Below are 15,115 nucleotides of genomic sequence, written 5' to 3'. Positions count from 1 at the left end.
CTTCAGTGTCTAAACACCAAGAAGCAACATGTTTTCCCTCACTCTTTTAAGCACAGATTAGCTACACAAAGTATGAATCATTTTTATGAGTTAGGTGGATGTGTTTAACGTGTTGTTTGAAAACAGACGCTTAACAGGAAGGTGGATCACCACCTCCTTTGTCATTGTGGTTGCAACATGCCGAGGAACAGGGGGCAGAGGATGAGGGTCAGGAATAAAGGAAAACTACATGAATACCGATGTCTTGGTGACAAATAGTCCATGGCTGTTATACATGACAGTAACACTTTCTGCTTCTTTCCAGATACACCACTTCCCCCCTCCTTCAGGACATTTGGATAACTCTGGATTTTGTCTTACCTTGAAAATCCGCCGTGCTGCTTTAATATCCTCTTCATTTTCATTTTGGTGGGTCTCCTTTGCTTGACAGTTGTCTGCACGGTAGCTGTGAGTCCTGAAGTAGAGCAAAACTTGCCTCCACATCGAGAAATAAAAAGTCTGTTCCTGAATCCAATTTTACAATGACCTTTCTTGGAAAAGCACCACTTTTATTTAACAATGAAACAAAACCAAATCCCAGACATTGGGCTGAATGACAACAACATAGAGATGGCTCGTCCTTACACCGACAGGCAAACGTCAGGGCCTCTTGCAGCTTACCAGGTTCTCCTGCAGCCTCCACAGTTCTGGAGACAAACAGGACTATCTGCTCTCAGATAACTGTGGTGCCTCATCCCCTCAGCATCGTGCCAGCTTAGAGATTAGATTTACGACTTCGTAGGTTTTAGTAAGTTGAAAAGGAAGAAGACAGGTTCATAGCGGCCAAATGCATGTCAGAGAAATAGTCTGTAACAATCACGAAACACATTTTATCACCTCAGAGCAAAGGGATTTAATTTACAACTTGAAGGAAGAAGAAACTAGCTACAGCACATAGTTAATGCTCTGCAGGCAGCACCAAATGGAGACATGTCTTAGGTCAGTGGCACCTGTCAATCACGTTTTTTCTAATCGACTGAACAGATGGTCTACTGGTAATCCTTCCAGCCCCAAAGAAAATACCACATGAACAGCAGCCATGTCTGTAGATAGAGACAAACTAAATATAAAGACTAAGACTCCAGGTAGATTATTAACAGATTATTTCTCTTAGGTTTATAGAGGGCTGCCAGGCTTTTGCCTTCTGTTTGTCAACATTCACTCGCTGTTTATTTTTTGTGCTTTTCAAAATACAGATAGGAGAAACACAGAAAAATTAGGAGAAATATTAAATTATTGTGAACTTTTCATTCAAATAACTATTTAAACATTGTTTGTAGTTCTGGATATTAGCAATGCTGTTGTAATGAGAGCTAAGCAAATAATAGTGTTCCTTGTGTGGGAAAGCATTCAGGAGCCTTTGAAAAAATCTTATCCTGGAGACAGCAGAAAGTCAAGCTCATACATCTGTTAGTGTTCACTGAAAAGAATCAATCTGTTAATTTATTCATAATTTCAAAATACTTCCAGTTTTAATAATTCTATATTTTAAATCAGTATTTTTATTGGATTTAGCTGAAACTTCCAAATGAGAAGTTACTCTAAATGGGGAGCCACGAGAGTTTCCATTTTGAAAGTGTCTAATGGGATATTCTATCTATTTTGAAAGTTTACAACATCTTTTTCCAAGCTGAACAGTATGTCTAAACCAACATTTTTTTTCTGACAAGAGACAAAAGTTTTGACAATTACGCATTGACAATTACACAAGGTAGGGATAACATCATCTGCCCCCATAGCACCTCTTGTGAGTAGAGGTGCCTCAGTCACAGCTCTGTCTTTTTTTCAGAGAAATTCAGTAAGTGCGGAGGAGAAAAATAAAGAACAATGAGAGAACATTTTTTTCCAGCATTTGTCTTGACAAGCTGAATTGCACTAGAAGTCATTGTATCATAAGAAAGCTGTTACATAAGCTCTGGTAGTAGGTCTGACTTTGGCAGAGTTACTGCTGAGGTTTAGGTAACCACCTCCTTTTCTGTCCTCTGGCCAGGCTTACTGTCCGTAGCACTGGGTAGCTCAGCATTTCCTTTTTCCTCCAAGAAGCTACTGCTCTGACCTACCCTTCTTTTGTGAGAGAGGATGAAGTTAAAGGATTTTTTTTATTATTATTTTTTATTTTAACCCAGAGGCGGGCTTTATTTCATCTGGTACTGCAGCAATTTCCCAGAGAAGGGTGCTCCTTCTACACATTCAGGTGCTGTCCCCCTTGTCCAGAAAAAAGCACAAAGCAGCAGAGACTGATGGTAAGAGGAGGAGAGATGCTGTAGGCTGCAAAGAGGGGTGGGAGACCCTGAGACCCTCCAGCTTTCAATACAGAAGTGTGTGTTCATGAGACAGAGAGAAACACTTGTTCCTACTCCCTAAAATAACATACCCTACTATTTTAACCCCAGCTATAAATAGTTTTTCTCTGGCTTCTCTGTTCCTTTTTCTGCACAGTACTTCACTTTCAATTTTCTGACAATATAGCATTATTCCATTCTACCGAGGGAAAAAATAGAACTTGTATTTATTCCAATAAAATGTTAGTTTATTTTTCTTTCGAAAACGCTGCTCCTATTGAGGATAAGAGATGTGTGGCTCCTTAACTGGGCATGCAAAATTTAATTTCAAAGAGGTGGTGGAGCAATCAGAAGATTGCCTGGTACAACATTTGCAAAATTGTGGTGCATTAGCTTTTGTAGATCCTTTAGGCCAGGATCTGATTAATTTAAAAGAAAAATGGGACAAGTTCTATGACCTAGAAGCCAGATAATTCTATATTGGTTGCAGGAAGCAGGATTTACTTGTTTAAAAAGATGTTCACAGAATAATTATCTCCCACAATGACACAGACACTAAAGTGAAGATAAAGTAAGAGGAGAAAACAAAGACAGATGAAGCAGTAAAAATCTTGTTCACAGTGGGTCAATCTTGCTATGATTACTCAGCAAAAATGTCCAGTGAAGCACCCCATATCTCCTCATATTGAGAAGTCACTTCTGTGTCTGTGAAAGGAAGCCTCTTCCGTGATAACCCTCCACCCTTAGACAGGAGAGAAAAGAATCTGGCATCCCTCATTCCCCTGTCCCACAGGTCCTCCCTGGTGCCTGTGAGGCAGACATGAAATCTGCTGGAAGAGATGGATTAAATAGGAAACCCATGAGATGAAAATAAGGAGAAACCAGAATTGTAAAATAAGTCAAGTCCATTCCAAAGTTACAAATGCCACCGCATTTTCTCTCCCGGATAAGAAGTTAGTTCTGTATCAGTCGGTTATCAGAAATCACTGGGATTTGCTCCAGTATGTGAGTAATCTTTATACTTCCTTGCAATATCAAATCATGCTAGATTTTTTTTTCAGACAATTTGGACACCTAAAGACATATCTAGATGTCCAATGATATTTTTCAAAAGCCATTGTGCTTTTTTGTTCCATACCACTAAAAAGCCCAAAGGACCACCTCAGATGTGAAGTTTTTAGCAAAAATATGTCAAAAGGACTAAGAAAGGCAGTGACTGTCTTTTTCTTCTCTGTAGTTGAAATACGTATTTAAAATTATAAATAAATAAACATATACAATACAAAATATTAAAGTATTTAAATAATTAGCTCTATTTATTTTATTCTGAAATTTAGAGATAACACACACAGTTTCCACCAGTGGAAAAGAAGAGCAAATCATATCTTCTGGGAGCCAACTAGCAGCCTTCCTCTTCAGGCCTTAAGACATAGTGTATGAGATAAGGTGCTGGAAGACACAAAGATGGACACATTCTGATATACTTCTCACCTTGCATTAGAGACAGGTTATTGTAGGTTCATTTCTTTATTGCACTATTGTCTTCTTTCACACTGTGGAGCAGTGCTTCAGGAAAAGGAGTATTTTAGATTTACAACAACATGTTCTTTGGTTTTTCCTATTCATGTGACCTTGAGCTAGTTTCTTCATATTTCTCTGCCTCAGTTTATCTAGAAAACAAAGACCCTCCTACTTAGTGTTGTGTGGACTTAGCCAGTGATGCTCAAAAAGGCTTCAAGTTTCATACATTACAAAACCAGCTAGATTCCCTCTAACGTTTCCCTCTTGCAACCCCTGAGCAGACCTGAATCGTAGTTACTTCTTCTCCGCTGTTGCCTCTCTCCTGCTATAGAATCCCCTTTGACAAAAAATAACTGGTTTAATTTAGGGTCTGCTGACCAAATGCACTTGGCGCTTAGTTCTGTGATAGAATCACAGAATCACAGAATGTTAGGGATTGGAAGGGACCTCGAAAAGAAGAAACATGTCCTACTCTTGCAATGCACCCATGGGGGCTTCATGCTGAAAGAAGTCATGCTAAGAAGCCCATGCCTATGGCTCACAACCATCCCTTGTTATGCAATGTACATGCTGCTCCTTTCCACACTGCCCTGGGAGGATGGGTTTTAAGCCTTGGAAAAGTAGAAGCTTGAGCACTCAGAAGATCTGATCTGAATCCCTGGATGAACAACCTTAGGGTAAAATGAGGTACTTGTTTTAGGAATGGTAGCTCTTAAAGGTGAGACAAGTCTCTGTGCTTTTCTAGTGTATAGGTACCACTTTGAAAATGTCCTCCTTTACAAATTTTGCCGGTTTTGATTTTTTTGACAAGAATATTTTGTGAATTAGAGAAGTGTGTTCACTTTTCCTGACCTTTAAGTATGTTTTTCTTGGATAAACTTTCCAAGCTGTTTCTTCTACAGATATTAAAAACTTGTACAGACATGTAGGAGAGAGCCAGGTGATGTACAGAATGCTGAAAGGTTAAATGGCAGGTGTGCAAAATACTTCTGTAATTTGCAGAATATATGAGAGACAATGATACATTGTTACATTGTTCTTATTACAAGGAAAGGAGAACAGAAAAATACTCTCACGACCCAGCTGTCTGTAGTCTTACTGTGTGGATGGCTCATGCGCATTCATTTCTCTGGTATTAAACTATTGAACATTTTTATTCTTTGTGATCCATGCAATTGATGACTTTTATTCCTACACGCTAATACGCATTTCATTTTACTCTCTGTGTTTCACACTTCAACAAAGTCATCTAAATATAGCAACTTCAAGTGAAGCTGTGCTGCCAGGAGTTAACGGACAGGCACTGATATGACCAAAATTAGCTAAATGAGAATTGTTTTGCAGCCCCTGAATCCTAAAGGATAGATGCTTACCAAAAAATTGGAGCATAGCACTTTTCCAATCATAACCCTTAGCAAGATCCTGTTCAGAGAATCAACCAGTATGAATAAGGCACTATGAGGTGCTCTCTCAAGTTGGTGGCATAGTATGGGTTTGTACTGGTTGCTGAGGATCGCCTCTTGCTGTCATAGTGATGACAGGCACACAGGAGACAGGTTCCTGTAACGACTGTATCATGTTTTTGTTTCTCAATGCCTACCCTTGCAATGCAATGAAGTTCCTTAACACAGGGAGTGCCTCATGGGATTCACTGAGTGAAAATTTTCAGATGTGCCCAAGCGTTTGGCAGATGGGGGATAAGAGTGCAAGTAAATCTGTAGCACACCCACCATCCTCTGGCAAGGTTGTTCACAGTTTAACTGTGCCCGTGTCCAAGGAGTAGCACTGTCATCAGCTAAGTTTTCACTTCACTATTTACCTCCTTTCTCAAACGTTTCTGACTGTGCTGAACAGCACAGACTCCAGCCAGATGCTTTTTGCACTCTGTTGAAGACCCTTCTGCACTGTGAAAGCTGATCATTTCTTCCTACCCTCTGTTGTATACATACCATTCAAGAGTTATGAATCAATGCACAGGCCTTTCCTTGCACAGGCCTTTCCTTTTAACACAGTAGAGTTTACTTTTTAGGAGCACCTGCAGGTACGTCTCACTGAATGCCTCTTGGAAATCCAAGTAGATGGAGTCTACCTGCACCAATCTTGTCCACACGCAGGAAGAACTCCAGCAGAGGTGTGAGACGCAACTGTCCCTTGCAGAGGTGTGGTGACTTTTTGTTAATGTTTTACATTACATGTTTCTACATGTTGTAGAAAAAACTTGTATTTTCTACATTATACAGTATTAAATATATTATTATAGTATATTATTATACAGGTATATTCAGGAGCAATGTATTGTTTGCATTCTCTGATATGGTACAGTGTGTTCACTAATTTGATTCCTCTGCTAGAGACTCTATTAACTTGACTGGCATAGATGCTATATTTACTGCTTGGTAGTTCCTAAATGCTCCCTGGAACTGTTGTTAAAATATCAATGTAATTAATTACTATTGCAATTATTTCTCTTCGTTTTGCATTTCTTTTTTTTTGCTAATTCAGTAGATGCATACTTTCAGCCATTACGTCTCACTCCAAGGTTACAGAAAAGTTACAGGAAAATATTTTTTACTGTAGTCTCTCAGCTGCCTGTGAAATGAATAATAAAGCCAGAGTCTGCCATTAATGGTGAAGTCAACACGCCAAATCACAGCTTTTCAAAGTTCTTTCTTACAGAAAAATGACCATGTTGCTGTAGTATCAAAATTTCGACTGCAAATAGCAAACTGTCTTCGTTTCGCCAGACTGAAAGGATGGTGCTAGACTCTTGCAGGTGGTGCAATTAGGCGAAAAAAGTCTGCTGTGATAAAAAAGGACCACTGATGACCTAATGCATGCTCCAAATAAGAGACCACATTGGGCACCAAATTGAAGCCATGAATTTATTTTTCTCACATGAACACTGCATACTATAAAGTACTGAACACCAGTGGGAGTAGGGGCTAGAAGTGAGAGAATAACTATCCTGTGTATTCTTGTACACAGGTTCAGACAGAGTACTTGGGTACTGGTGCTTGGGTCAAGCCAGAAGTGTGCTAAAGGGGAGGGGGGAATATGCTGTGCAAAGCAGACTACAGTACTGTGTTTCAGATGATTTCCTGGAAATAGGTGATCGCCAGCCATTGCTTTGCATGCCTAGGTGAGTATTTGGGTCCGTTACCCTGCTAGACATAGGGATGGGCACATGATGGGGAGCAACACTATTTGTGTCTTAAAACTCATAGCTGGAACTGCACCTTCAGAGGTGCTGATTCAGTTTTCATGGGTTTACTGAACTCTGAGAACAGCTATTGGACTGAGCTTCGAAGGGTGAACGTGGTAGAATACTGTATCTGGCTTAGGTAAGAGAAGCACTAAGTTTTCAGTGTTTTCAGTGCTGGGACATTTTGGGGTTTGGGCAGAAGTATCATTGTGGACAACTGAGGAAGTTTCAAGGATGGAAAGGCTGAAGTGCCTCCGGGTTAGATAAGGGCCGCATGGTAGCTTGTAGGATCACTGTACAGGCCTTTGATGCCTTCCTTCTGCAAGTCCCAGTTTAAAAACCTCAGTTCTTGTTCAGATTATTTTATAAGCCCTTTGTGCTTTGGTTTCTTTATAAAATGGGTAGAGTCATGTGTATCATAATTGGCAATGTGATTTGAAATGACTGTGGAAAAGGTGAATACGTTTATTCCAGGTGCCTGGTGCCAGAACAAAAAACAAGAGCGGTGAGTGAGACATGCCATAAAAAGGCGGAGCAGAAGCAGGAAATGCAGAATGCCACAGCACAGAAGTTACAAACAGTCATAAAAGAAGAACTGGTTAAAATAAGGCCTAATTCTGCCTCTCAGCCCTGAAATAAAAATCAGATTCAAATAAACTTTCAAAGCAACAGATTTCTATTCAAGATTGTGTGGCGATTTCTACACTAGAGATCAGGAGTTGTGCAAGTGTTTCTTACCAATGTATGTAAGCAACCTGCAAGAACACAAACGTGTTAGATTAAACCCCAAAGCCCCATGTGCTAGCTTATCCACAGAATCACATTAATGGATGTGTTTATTACAGACTAGATGATACAGAGTGTGCACAGGGCTTAGAGAGATTTCTTCTGCTAAAGCGTAAAGAAATGCAAATGCTGTTACTTGGACTGTGCCTGGGATTTAAAGTCAGTGGTCACGTCATCAAGTATCAACAGGTTTTTGGTAGTATGAAGAAAGATCAATTTTAAAGGAAAAAATTCTCATGGAGGAAGTATAATTAGCCAGTGGCACAGTAATGAAACACTAACAGAGATGCTAACCAGGTATAATTTAAAGAACAGTGTATCCTCTAAATAGAACATACAGAGACCCTAGCAAAATGAAGAGTTAACTCTAGATGTATCTAGGCCAGCTCTACACTGGCTGTCTTGATGTGCTCACATAAAAAAACCCCTTCTCTGACCTATTTCTCTTTTCTCTGCCTTTCTTCCTTAAATGTTAGCAGAATTACTCTTCAGGATCATTTTTGACTAGGAGTGGTATGTCCATGCACTTCATCACAGTATGACTGGAAAACTTCCCTCAGCAGCCCAAGACAGAAGTTGTTTCTTGGAAACATGGCAACTTAAGCCTGTGGTTTCTGAAATACTTGGGCTTTCAGTCTGAAAAGTTTCTTGCTCCTTTCGCTTGTAGAGACAAAGCCCAACACATACAGGCCATTTTTTTTGAGAGGAAGGAAGTTATGCAGAGTGTATGTCCCACTGAGATACAACTTGGGAAAAATGAAACAGCGTGCCCCCTGCACACAACCCGGTGCAGCTCCCGAGGCAAGGCAGCGGTCTGACACAGCAGGCTGTGGGACCTGGCGCAACACAACACTGCACAGGCTGTCAGACCTTTCTACCAGCAGCAGAGGCTCAGGCACACCTGCCTGCTTTCCAGCTGTAAGAAAGAGCAAGCTTGTGCCATTGCAGCAGGAGAGGCAGAAAGCAAGAAAATGCTGGGCACTGGAAAAAAATGTGTCTGCTCTTAGCCCGCACCCAGGGCTAAACAATAGCCAGTTGATCTATCACCCAAGACTCCTCTCCAGCCAAGAAAGGGAAATGGGAAAAGGAGGGAGACTCGTAGGCTGAAATTTAAACAGATTTAATAAAATAAGAAAACCAGTATCAACACTAATACAAAAGACATAAAGTTATACTTAGCCCATAGAGCAGTGGTAAGTCGCTCCAGGGATAGCAACCATTGAGGAGAATGAAAAAGAGGGAGAGAAGAGCAGAGGAAAGAGCTCCCCATCCCCAGCAAGCTTTCCCATTCATAGTGAATGTGATGTTAATGTTATAGAATACATACATTCTGTATTCTGTGGGCCAGCCTGGGTCAGCTGCCCTGGATTTAACTGCTAATGGCCTTGATCACCATGGCTGGCCACAAACTGAAATAAAATGTAACAGAAACTTGATTCTATAATTTTATTCCCGCAAAACCAGGACAAAACAGCAGACCCCCCAGAAGCATTTCAACGCCAGGGGCATTGCCTGCTACCTCCCCGGCCCTTTTCCCCTCCCCAGCTTGGCGGCCCCTCGCCCAGGCGGGGCGCAGGGGGGCACCGCGGGGGCCTCCCCGGGGGCCCGCAGGAGCTTGCCCGGAGGGGCAGCACCGCGGGAAACCTCTCAGCCCTCCCCAGCCAGCCCCGTGCTCTCTATGCAGAGACGCGGAGCCCTTTCTTGTCAGCAGACAGCGCGGGTGGGCACCTACGCGCTGTACCCTCCCATCGGTCTCCTCGGTGCGGGATTAGATCCCTGTACAACATCATATACCTATATGTGTGTGTGTATTTAAACATGTATTCTAAATATGTATATACAGCTAAACACGTACAGCCTGGCACACACACGACTACCAACGCATACCACAGGCCTACAGGGTGCGCAGCTGCCGGCGCTGCCGCCCTAAAGGCCGCCCGCGAGCCCCGCCCACCGCGCGGCTCTCGGCGGCGGCGAGGGCGGGGTGCGCGGGGGGTGATTTGTCTCTCGGAGGCCGCCGTCGCAGTCAGGTGAGCGGCGTCACATGACGGCGGTGGCGGTGGCGGTAGGGCTACTGCGGAGGGCGGCGGAGCGCGGCGGGGGCCTTCGGGTGCGCGGGCTCCCCGGCCCTGCCGAGGGGTGGCCGCAGCCTTCTCCCTTCCACAGCCTCTCACCCGCCGGCGTGCCCGTGGGGTGAGTGAGAGCTGCCCCGGGCCCTGCCCTCCGCGGGGTCGGGCGGGTGGGGGGGTCCCGGCGTGGGGACGTGCAGCCGCGCGGCCTCTCGCGGGGGCTCTGGCGGGCCCGGGGGCGGTGCGAAGGGCTCCGCATGGCGCCGCGGCTTCCCCGAGGGTTTGGGCGCCCCTCGGGAGGCGGCCGTGTCTGTGAGCCTGTGCGGGGGGTAGCAGGACGGGGGCCAAGGGCCTTCCTCCCCCCACTTCCCCAGGTGCCTCTCGGTTCACCTTGTCTGTGTAGCTTGTGTACTCCTGAAGCCGCTGTTACCGACCTGCCCTGCGGCTCGAGGAGTATTTAAATGGCGCTGTCTGGGTCACGGCAGAGCTAGGAAACGTTCAGCAGACGTTGAAGGCCATAGTCAATGGTGCCGTCTTTGTGGGTGTCTGTTCACAGAAGTAGTTTAAAAGGGAGGACAGTTCTGCTCCCTTTGTTCAGGGTAGTTCCTTTTTTTTTGCTTTTGTTTGAATCGCGTTTTCATTCAGTCAAACAAATGAGGTATGCCTGTTAGGGATGGGGCAGAATGTGCCAGTTTGCCCTTGCTTCTGTAAAGGGAGCCAAGAAAATCCAGAAACAGGCTGCACGGAGAGGCTTGATGCAGTTTAGGCTGTAAGGAATTCCTGCTCCAGCTGGGTCTCAAGCCTCTGCAAACACACTTCTTGTTTTGGCATCAAAGTCAGGGGGAGATTAAACCATAAATGAAGGAGAAAGGAGAAGTGGTGAAGGTCACTGTCAGTGGTAATGTAGTATGTCCCGATGAAGAGCTTCTGTTCGTATTTATTTTTCAGTTTGCTTTCTGTACAGTGATGATACGAATTTTCTTTTTAGTGTATGTAACATGGGTCTTAATTTATATAACTTGTGGATTTTTTTCCCTGAAGTTGTATTTCATGTGTTTCTAATGTCTAAATACTCTTAGACAAATACCTGAAACAAATCAATCCTCATGTGTGGGGATGGCACTGAATTTTAACCCTGATTTGGCAGGAAGACAGCATCTGTTATCTGTAGGGCTACCTGGGCATTGTGGAAGAGTAGTTCTTATTCAAACAACTTCTTTTGATTGTTTAGGAATTTACAAGACTGGAAGTTATTTAGTAATGGTATATAGCTTTTATTTTAGCAAACTTGTGATTGGTTACAGTTTAGTGTGTAGGTGTGGCTTATTTTTGTTTGTTTCAGGGAAGTCACATTTTAGGTGCTTTATAAAACTTTAATTTCTCAGAAAGTACTGAGTACAGTTTTAGAGAATGGGACACTTGAAAACAGATTTTCCTTTTTATTTCTTTAAAATATTGGACAGATACTCTGCTCTTCAATACTCTAATAAGAGGTCTGAAATCTGACTTGCATTTCTAGGTACATTTTAATTACCTGTTAAGATGGATATCCGAGGTGCTGTAGATGCTGCTGTTCCAACAAACATCATTGCTGCTAAAGCTGCTGAAGTTCGGGCAAACAAAGTAAACTGGCAATCATATCTCCAGTAAGTAAAAACTTTCCATGATTTTTTTTTTCCCCTTCTCTCTTAAGGGTTAGACTTTTTGAGATTTTGGGTTACATTGGAGCATTCTTTCTTGGTCCCATGGAAGTAGTTGGAAAAAGTCTACATTAAATAGAAGTAGTTGGGGAAAATTTTCTTATGACTTATTACCAGAAAGGGAACTTTTGTGAACTGAAAACTGTAATAACAAATAACATAAATTTGCACAAATAAACTGTCCATTTTTTTTTAATCATCATTCAAACACCATTCTCAATTTTAGCCTTATTGGATGAGTACTGAACTAAGAAAAGTTTACATACAGTAAGAGTTGTCCTGTGCGAAGGTATGTTATTTCTATTGCTGAAGTGCCTTTTGTGTGAATACAAATTGTACTAGGAAAACTGGACTGGCAGTCCAGGAAAATAAGCTGTACCTCAACTAAAGGAAGAATAGTGCTGGAGAGCAATTGAAACAAGAAAATCAGGGAGTAGGCTGAAACAAATACTTCAGTGTAGGGAGAGCTGTGCTGCCATTTCAGATAAGCTCAGAGTTTACTTCGGAAGGTATACAATGGCACCGGGATTAGCAAGAGAAATATTGTCCAGAGAGCGTATAGGGACAAGCTGAGGGAAATAGATTTTTGCATGAGGTAAGGAAGAGGGAGAAGGAACAGACTTTTACTAGTCTACTGTACTGTGAAGTGAAATGCAGGATTCTTACATCCCTGCATTTCTCATGACAGGTACTTATGAAGAATATTGGCAAAGTGTAAATTAGTATTATCTCTTGAGGATCCATGTATAGTAGCAAATTACTTCAGTGTTTGTTGCTTTGTAACTGAAGTGGGAGAAATATTGATGATTCTAGAGGTACAAGCCATGCTGATGATGCTTTGTGATTATCAACATTACACCACTTTGCAAAAGAGAGGGTTTTTTCAGATAGCTGTGTTAAGTAAGTATATGCTATATATTAAGAAATAAGGTTGCAAAACTGTATGCATGCAGGATGAGATATGCTAATGTGGTAGAATCTGATTAATGACTACCTGCTTTGCCCTGTGCTATGTAGCTCAGTCTTACCTATTCCATTAATTCAATTGTGTTATTTTTTCTGTTTGTGATTGTATGTCTGCATGGGAAGCTGGATTAAGGAACTGATCTGCTGAGGAAACTTCCTTTTTTTAGGCTATTTTTTCAGATGTATCTGTTCTGTGTTGAGTTTGCAGTGTGACATTACAGTGGCTTTTCAGGTGAAAGGGCGAGGCTGGTGTGGTAACTTGACAGTGGCAACTACCAAGTATTTGTCAAACAATCTAAATGGCTTTTGCTGTTACCGTGTGACCTGTTATCCATCTGATAGGAAGTGTGTCCTGGGGAAGCCTGGGCAGCTGTTCCTGTGCTGTCCTGGTGGCAAGTGAACAGCTCGTTTGCAGTTATTCGGGGTGAGAGTGGTAATATGTTTGTTCACTGTCAATCTAAGTGAATATGTGATAGTCTTTTTCACTGCATCTCTAATGGTTCGGACAATAAGGCTGGGGAGATTCATGCGTTGCTTTTGTTAGTATAGGGGATGGTTCTGTTTGGCAAGGAGTTGTATTTTGAGTACGTATGTAGTGTTAATTGCTTGACTTTGCTTTATGTGGTCTGCCATTTATAATTTGCCTTCATGGGATTCTCTCTCTCTGATGCTGAATAAGGATGTGGGAGTTTTGTTTCTCTATCTGTCAGCAAATTTCTATGTAACTTCTTTTGACCAGGAGGCAGGGTTGATGGTTCTTCCTCAGATTCTAGATGTAGAATTTGACTTTGTTTTGTTCTGGAATCCATGTAAGAAGAATGTACTAGTTATTTCTTCTCTTTGGGTTAGCAAGTTTTTAAAGGCTACTGTAGTGCATTTGGTGAGTGTTTGTGATCCTGTTCTGAGACTGTTCAATGCTTGGTTCTCTCTGTATGTCAATGACAGTGTGTCCTGTTTATTTTTCCTCTGAAATAAATGTAATCTTTGTGTCTTGTATTTACTGCTAACAGCCTGGCTGTCTGGCTAAGGTAGCTTCAAGGATTGTGGAACATCATGAAGATAACTGTAGTTCCTTGGCTGAGGAGTTTGCTTATCATTAGTTATTGTCAAATATCAGCACAGATTTTGTTGCTTCTAAAGAGGAAAAAAAAATTATACCTGTTTTTGGACATGTCCCTTTTACAACAGGCAGGTTTGGATGTGATGGTGTCTTTTCAGCTGGTGCTTTAAGAGATTTGTTGAAAAGTCAGTTAGTGCAGCTATATTGACTCATTTCTGGAATGAAGCACGTTGTTAATGAGTGGAAACTGCTTGCTTCTGATGCACCTGTTAGATCAGAGTGGTTTGTTCTGGTGTGTAGAGTAGAAGGAAGATGGGTGCTGATGATTCTGAAGGACACTTACCTTGCTTTCTTTTGAGCTCCTGTTCTGGCAGTCTGTGCATTTAGTGTGGTAAGCTTGCATATGAATAGATGGAGGTGTACTTAAGTCTTCAGATGTTTTTATATTATAGGAAAGATTTTTGTGTTTGTTTTCCCTAAGTTAACACATCAACTCAGGCATAATATAATTTGTGTTCCTTAAACTATAGATAGTATTTATGTAGTTGGAGTCAAAGAACTTCACAAGGAATTCTGATGAAGGTTGTTTGTTTTTTTTTTTTTTTTTTTAATCTGGCTGTGACAGTTGTATGTGTGTAAAGATGCTTTAAAGATGGCATCAGTCACAACAGCATTGGAGTCTGGGTCACACAGGAAAGCTTTCTGAAGTTCTTTTCTGCTCTCACTCTTCAGTGTAAAAGTAAAATGGCTTACCCATAGTTGGTCAGACTCTAGTAGCCTGACTTCTCTTGTAAAGTCAGTTCAAGCTAAAGATTAACTAGCATATTTATTCCATCTCTGAAGGGTATAACTGTAAACTAAATGTCAAACTACTAACACACAACTGCTGACTTTTGATGTTTTCTGTGCATACTGTTGGCACAAAAGTGAAATATTTAGGTATGACAGCTGTACATGTTACCAGTTTACCGCTGTGTTCACTGCTCACTTCAAAATTAGGCTGTGGAAAAAGTTGGGGTTTTCTTTCAATGCTAAAGTTTACACTTTCTTTGTGTTGAATTCTAGCTAGGGTCTGTGTCTGAGGGAGAGGAAAGTGGCAAAACTTGGAAGAGTGGAAGGTGATGTGTCGGTATACTTGCCTTCTGGAAACTAGATGTAGTTGAGGCCGTTAGTTCTGCACAGACTTTCCTGCCTTTGGATCTTGACACTTGTAGCAGTTTAGAAATGTCGATGCCCTCTGCTAGTTGAAAATATGGTGCGTTACTGTTGTGTACCATGGGGTTTCTTTCAGCGTTTGTCTCGGGGTGTCAGAAAGCCTTTGGAGGGTGTGTTAGCTTACTTGAAGCAAGTTTGGTTTTGCTTTTGAAGGGTAGTAAATGAGCTCTGTGGAAAAGTGAACTCGTTTCAGAGTTTGACTTGCATCTTGCTGCACTGTAGGTTTTCTAGGTGTACAGCGTTTGACAATACTTCATGTTTAATCAGGTGATTGT

General features: G+C 41.9%; 2 protein-coding genes across 2 annotated transcripts in view; one reads left to right on the top strand and one right to left on the bottom strand.

Moving 5' to 3' along the window:
* RGS20 (regulator of G protein signaling 20) overlaps window positions 1-483 on the bottom strand; it is a 41,107-nt gene extending 40,624 nt beyond the window's left edge. Inside the window, exon 1 of the mRNA XM_068397311.1 lies at window positions 361-483. Within this exon, the coding sequence (XP_068253412.1) occupies window positions 361-483 (123 nt within the window). The remainder of the gene's footprint in view (window positions 1-360) is intronic.
* A 9,391-nt stretch (window positions 484-9,874) lies between these two features.
* The window catches only part of ATP6V1H (ATPase H+ transporting V1 subunit H), a 54,486-nt gene continuing 49,245 nt past the window's right edge, over window positions 9,875-15,115 (top strand). Inside the window, exons 1-2 of the mRNA XM_068396333.1 lie at window positions 9,875-10,023; window positions 11,419-11,545. Coding sequence (XP_068252434.1) covers window positions 11,442-11,545 — 104 coding nt within the window. The 5' untranslated portion in view covers window positions 9,875-10,023; window positions 11,419-11,441. The remainder of the gene's footprint in view (window positions 10,024-11,418; window positions 11,546-15,115) is intronic.

This window comes from Nyctibius grandis, chromosome 3 (genome assembly GCF_013368605.1).
Source record: "Nyctibius grandis isolate bNycGra1 chromosome 3, bNycGra1.pri, whole genome shotgun sequence".
NCBI classification, from domain to species: Eukaryota; Metazoa; Chordata; class Aves; order Nyctibiiformes; family Nyctibiidae; genus Nyctibius; species Nyctibius grandis.
Note: the sequence above shows the minus strand (reverse complement) of the source record. Positions and strands in the feature narration are given on the sequence as shown.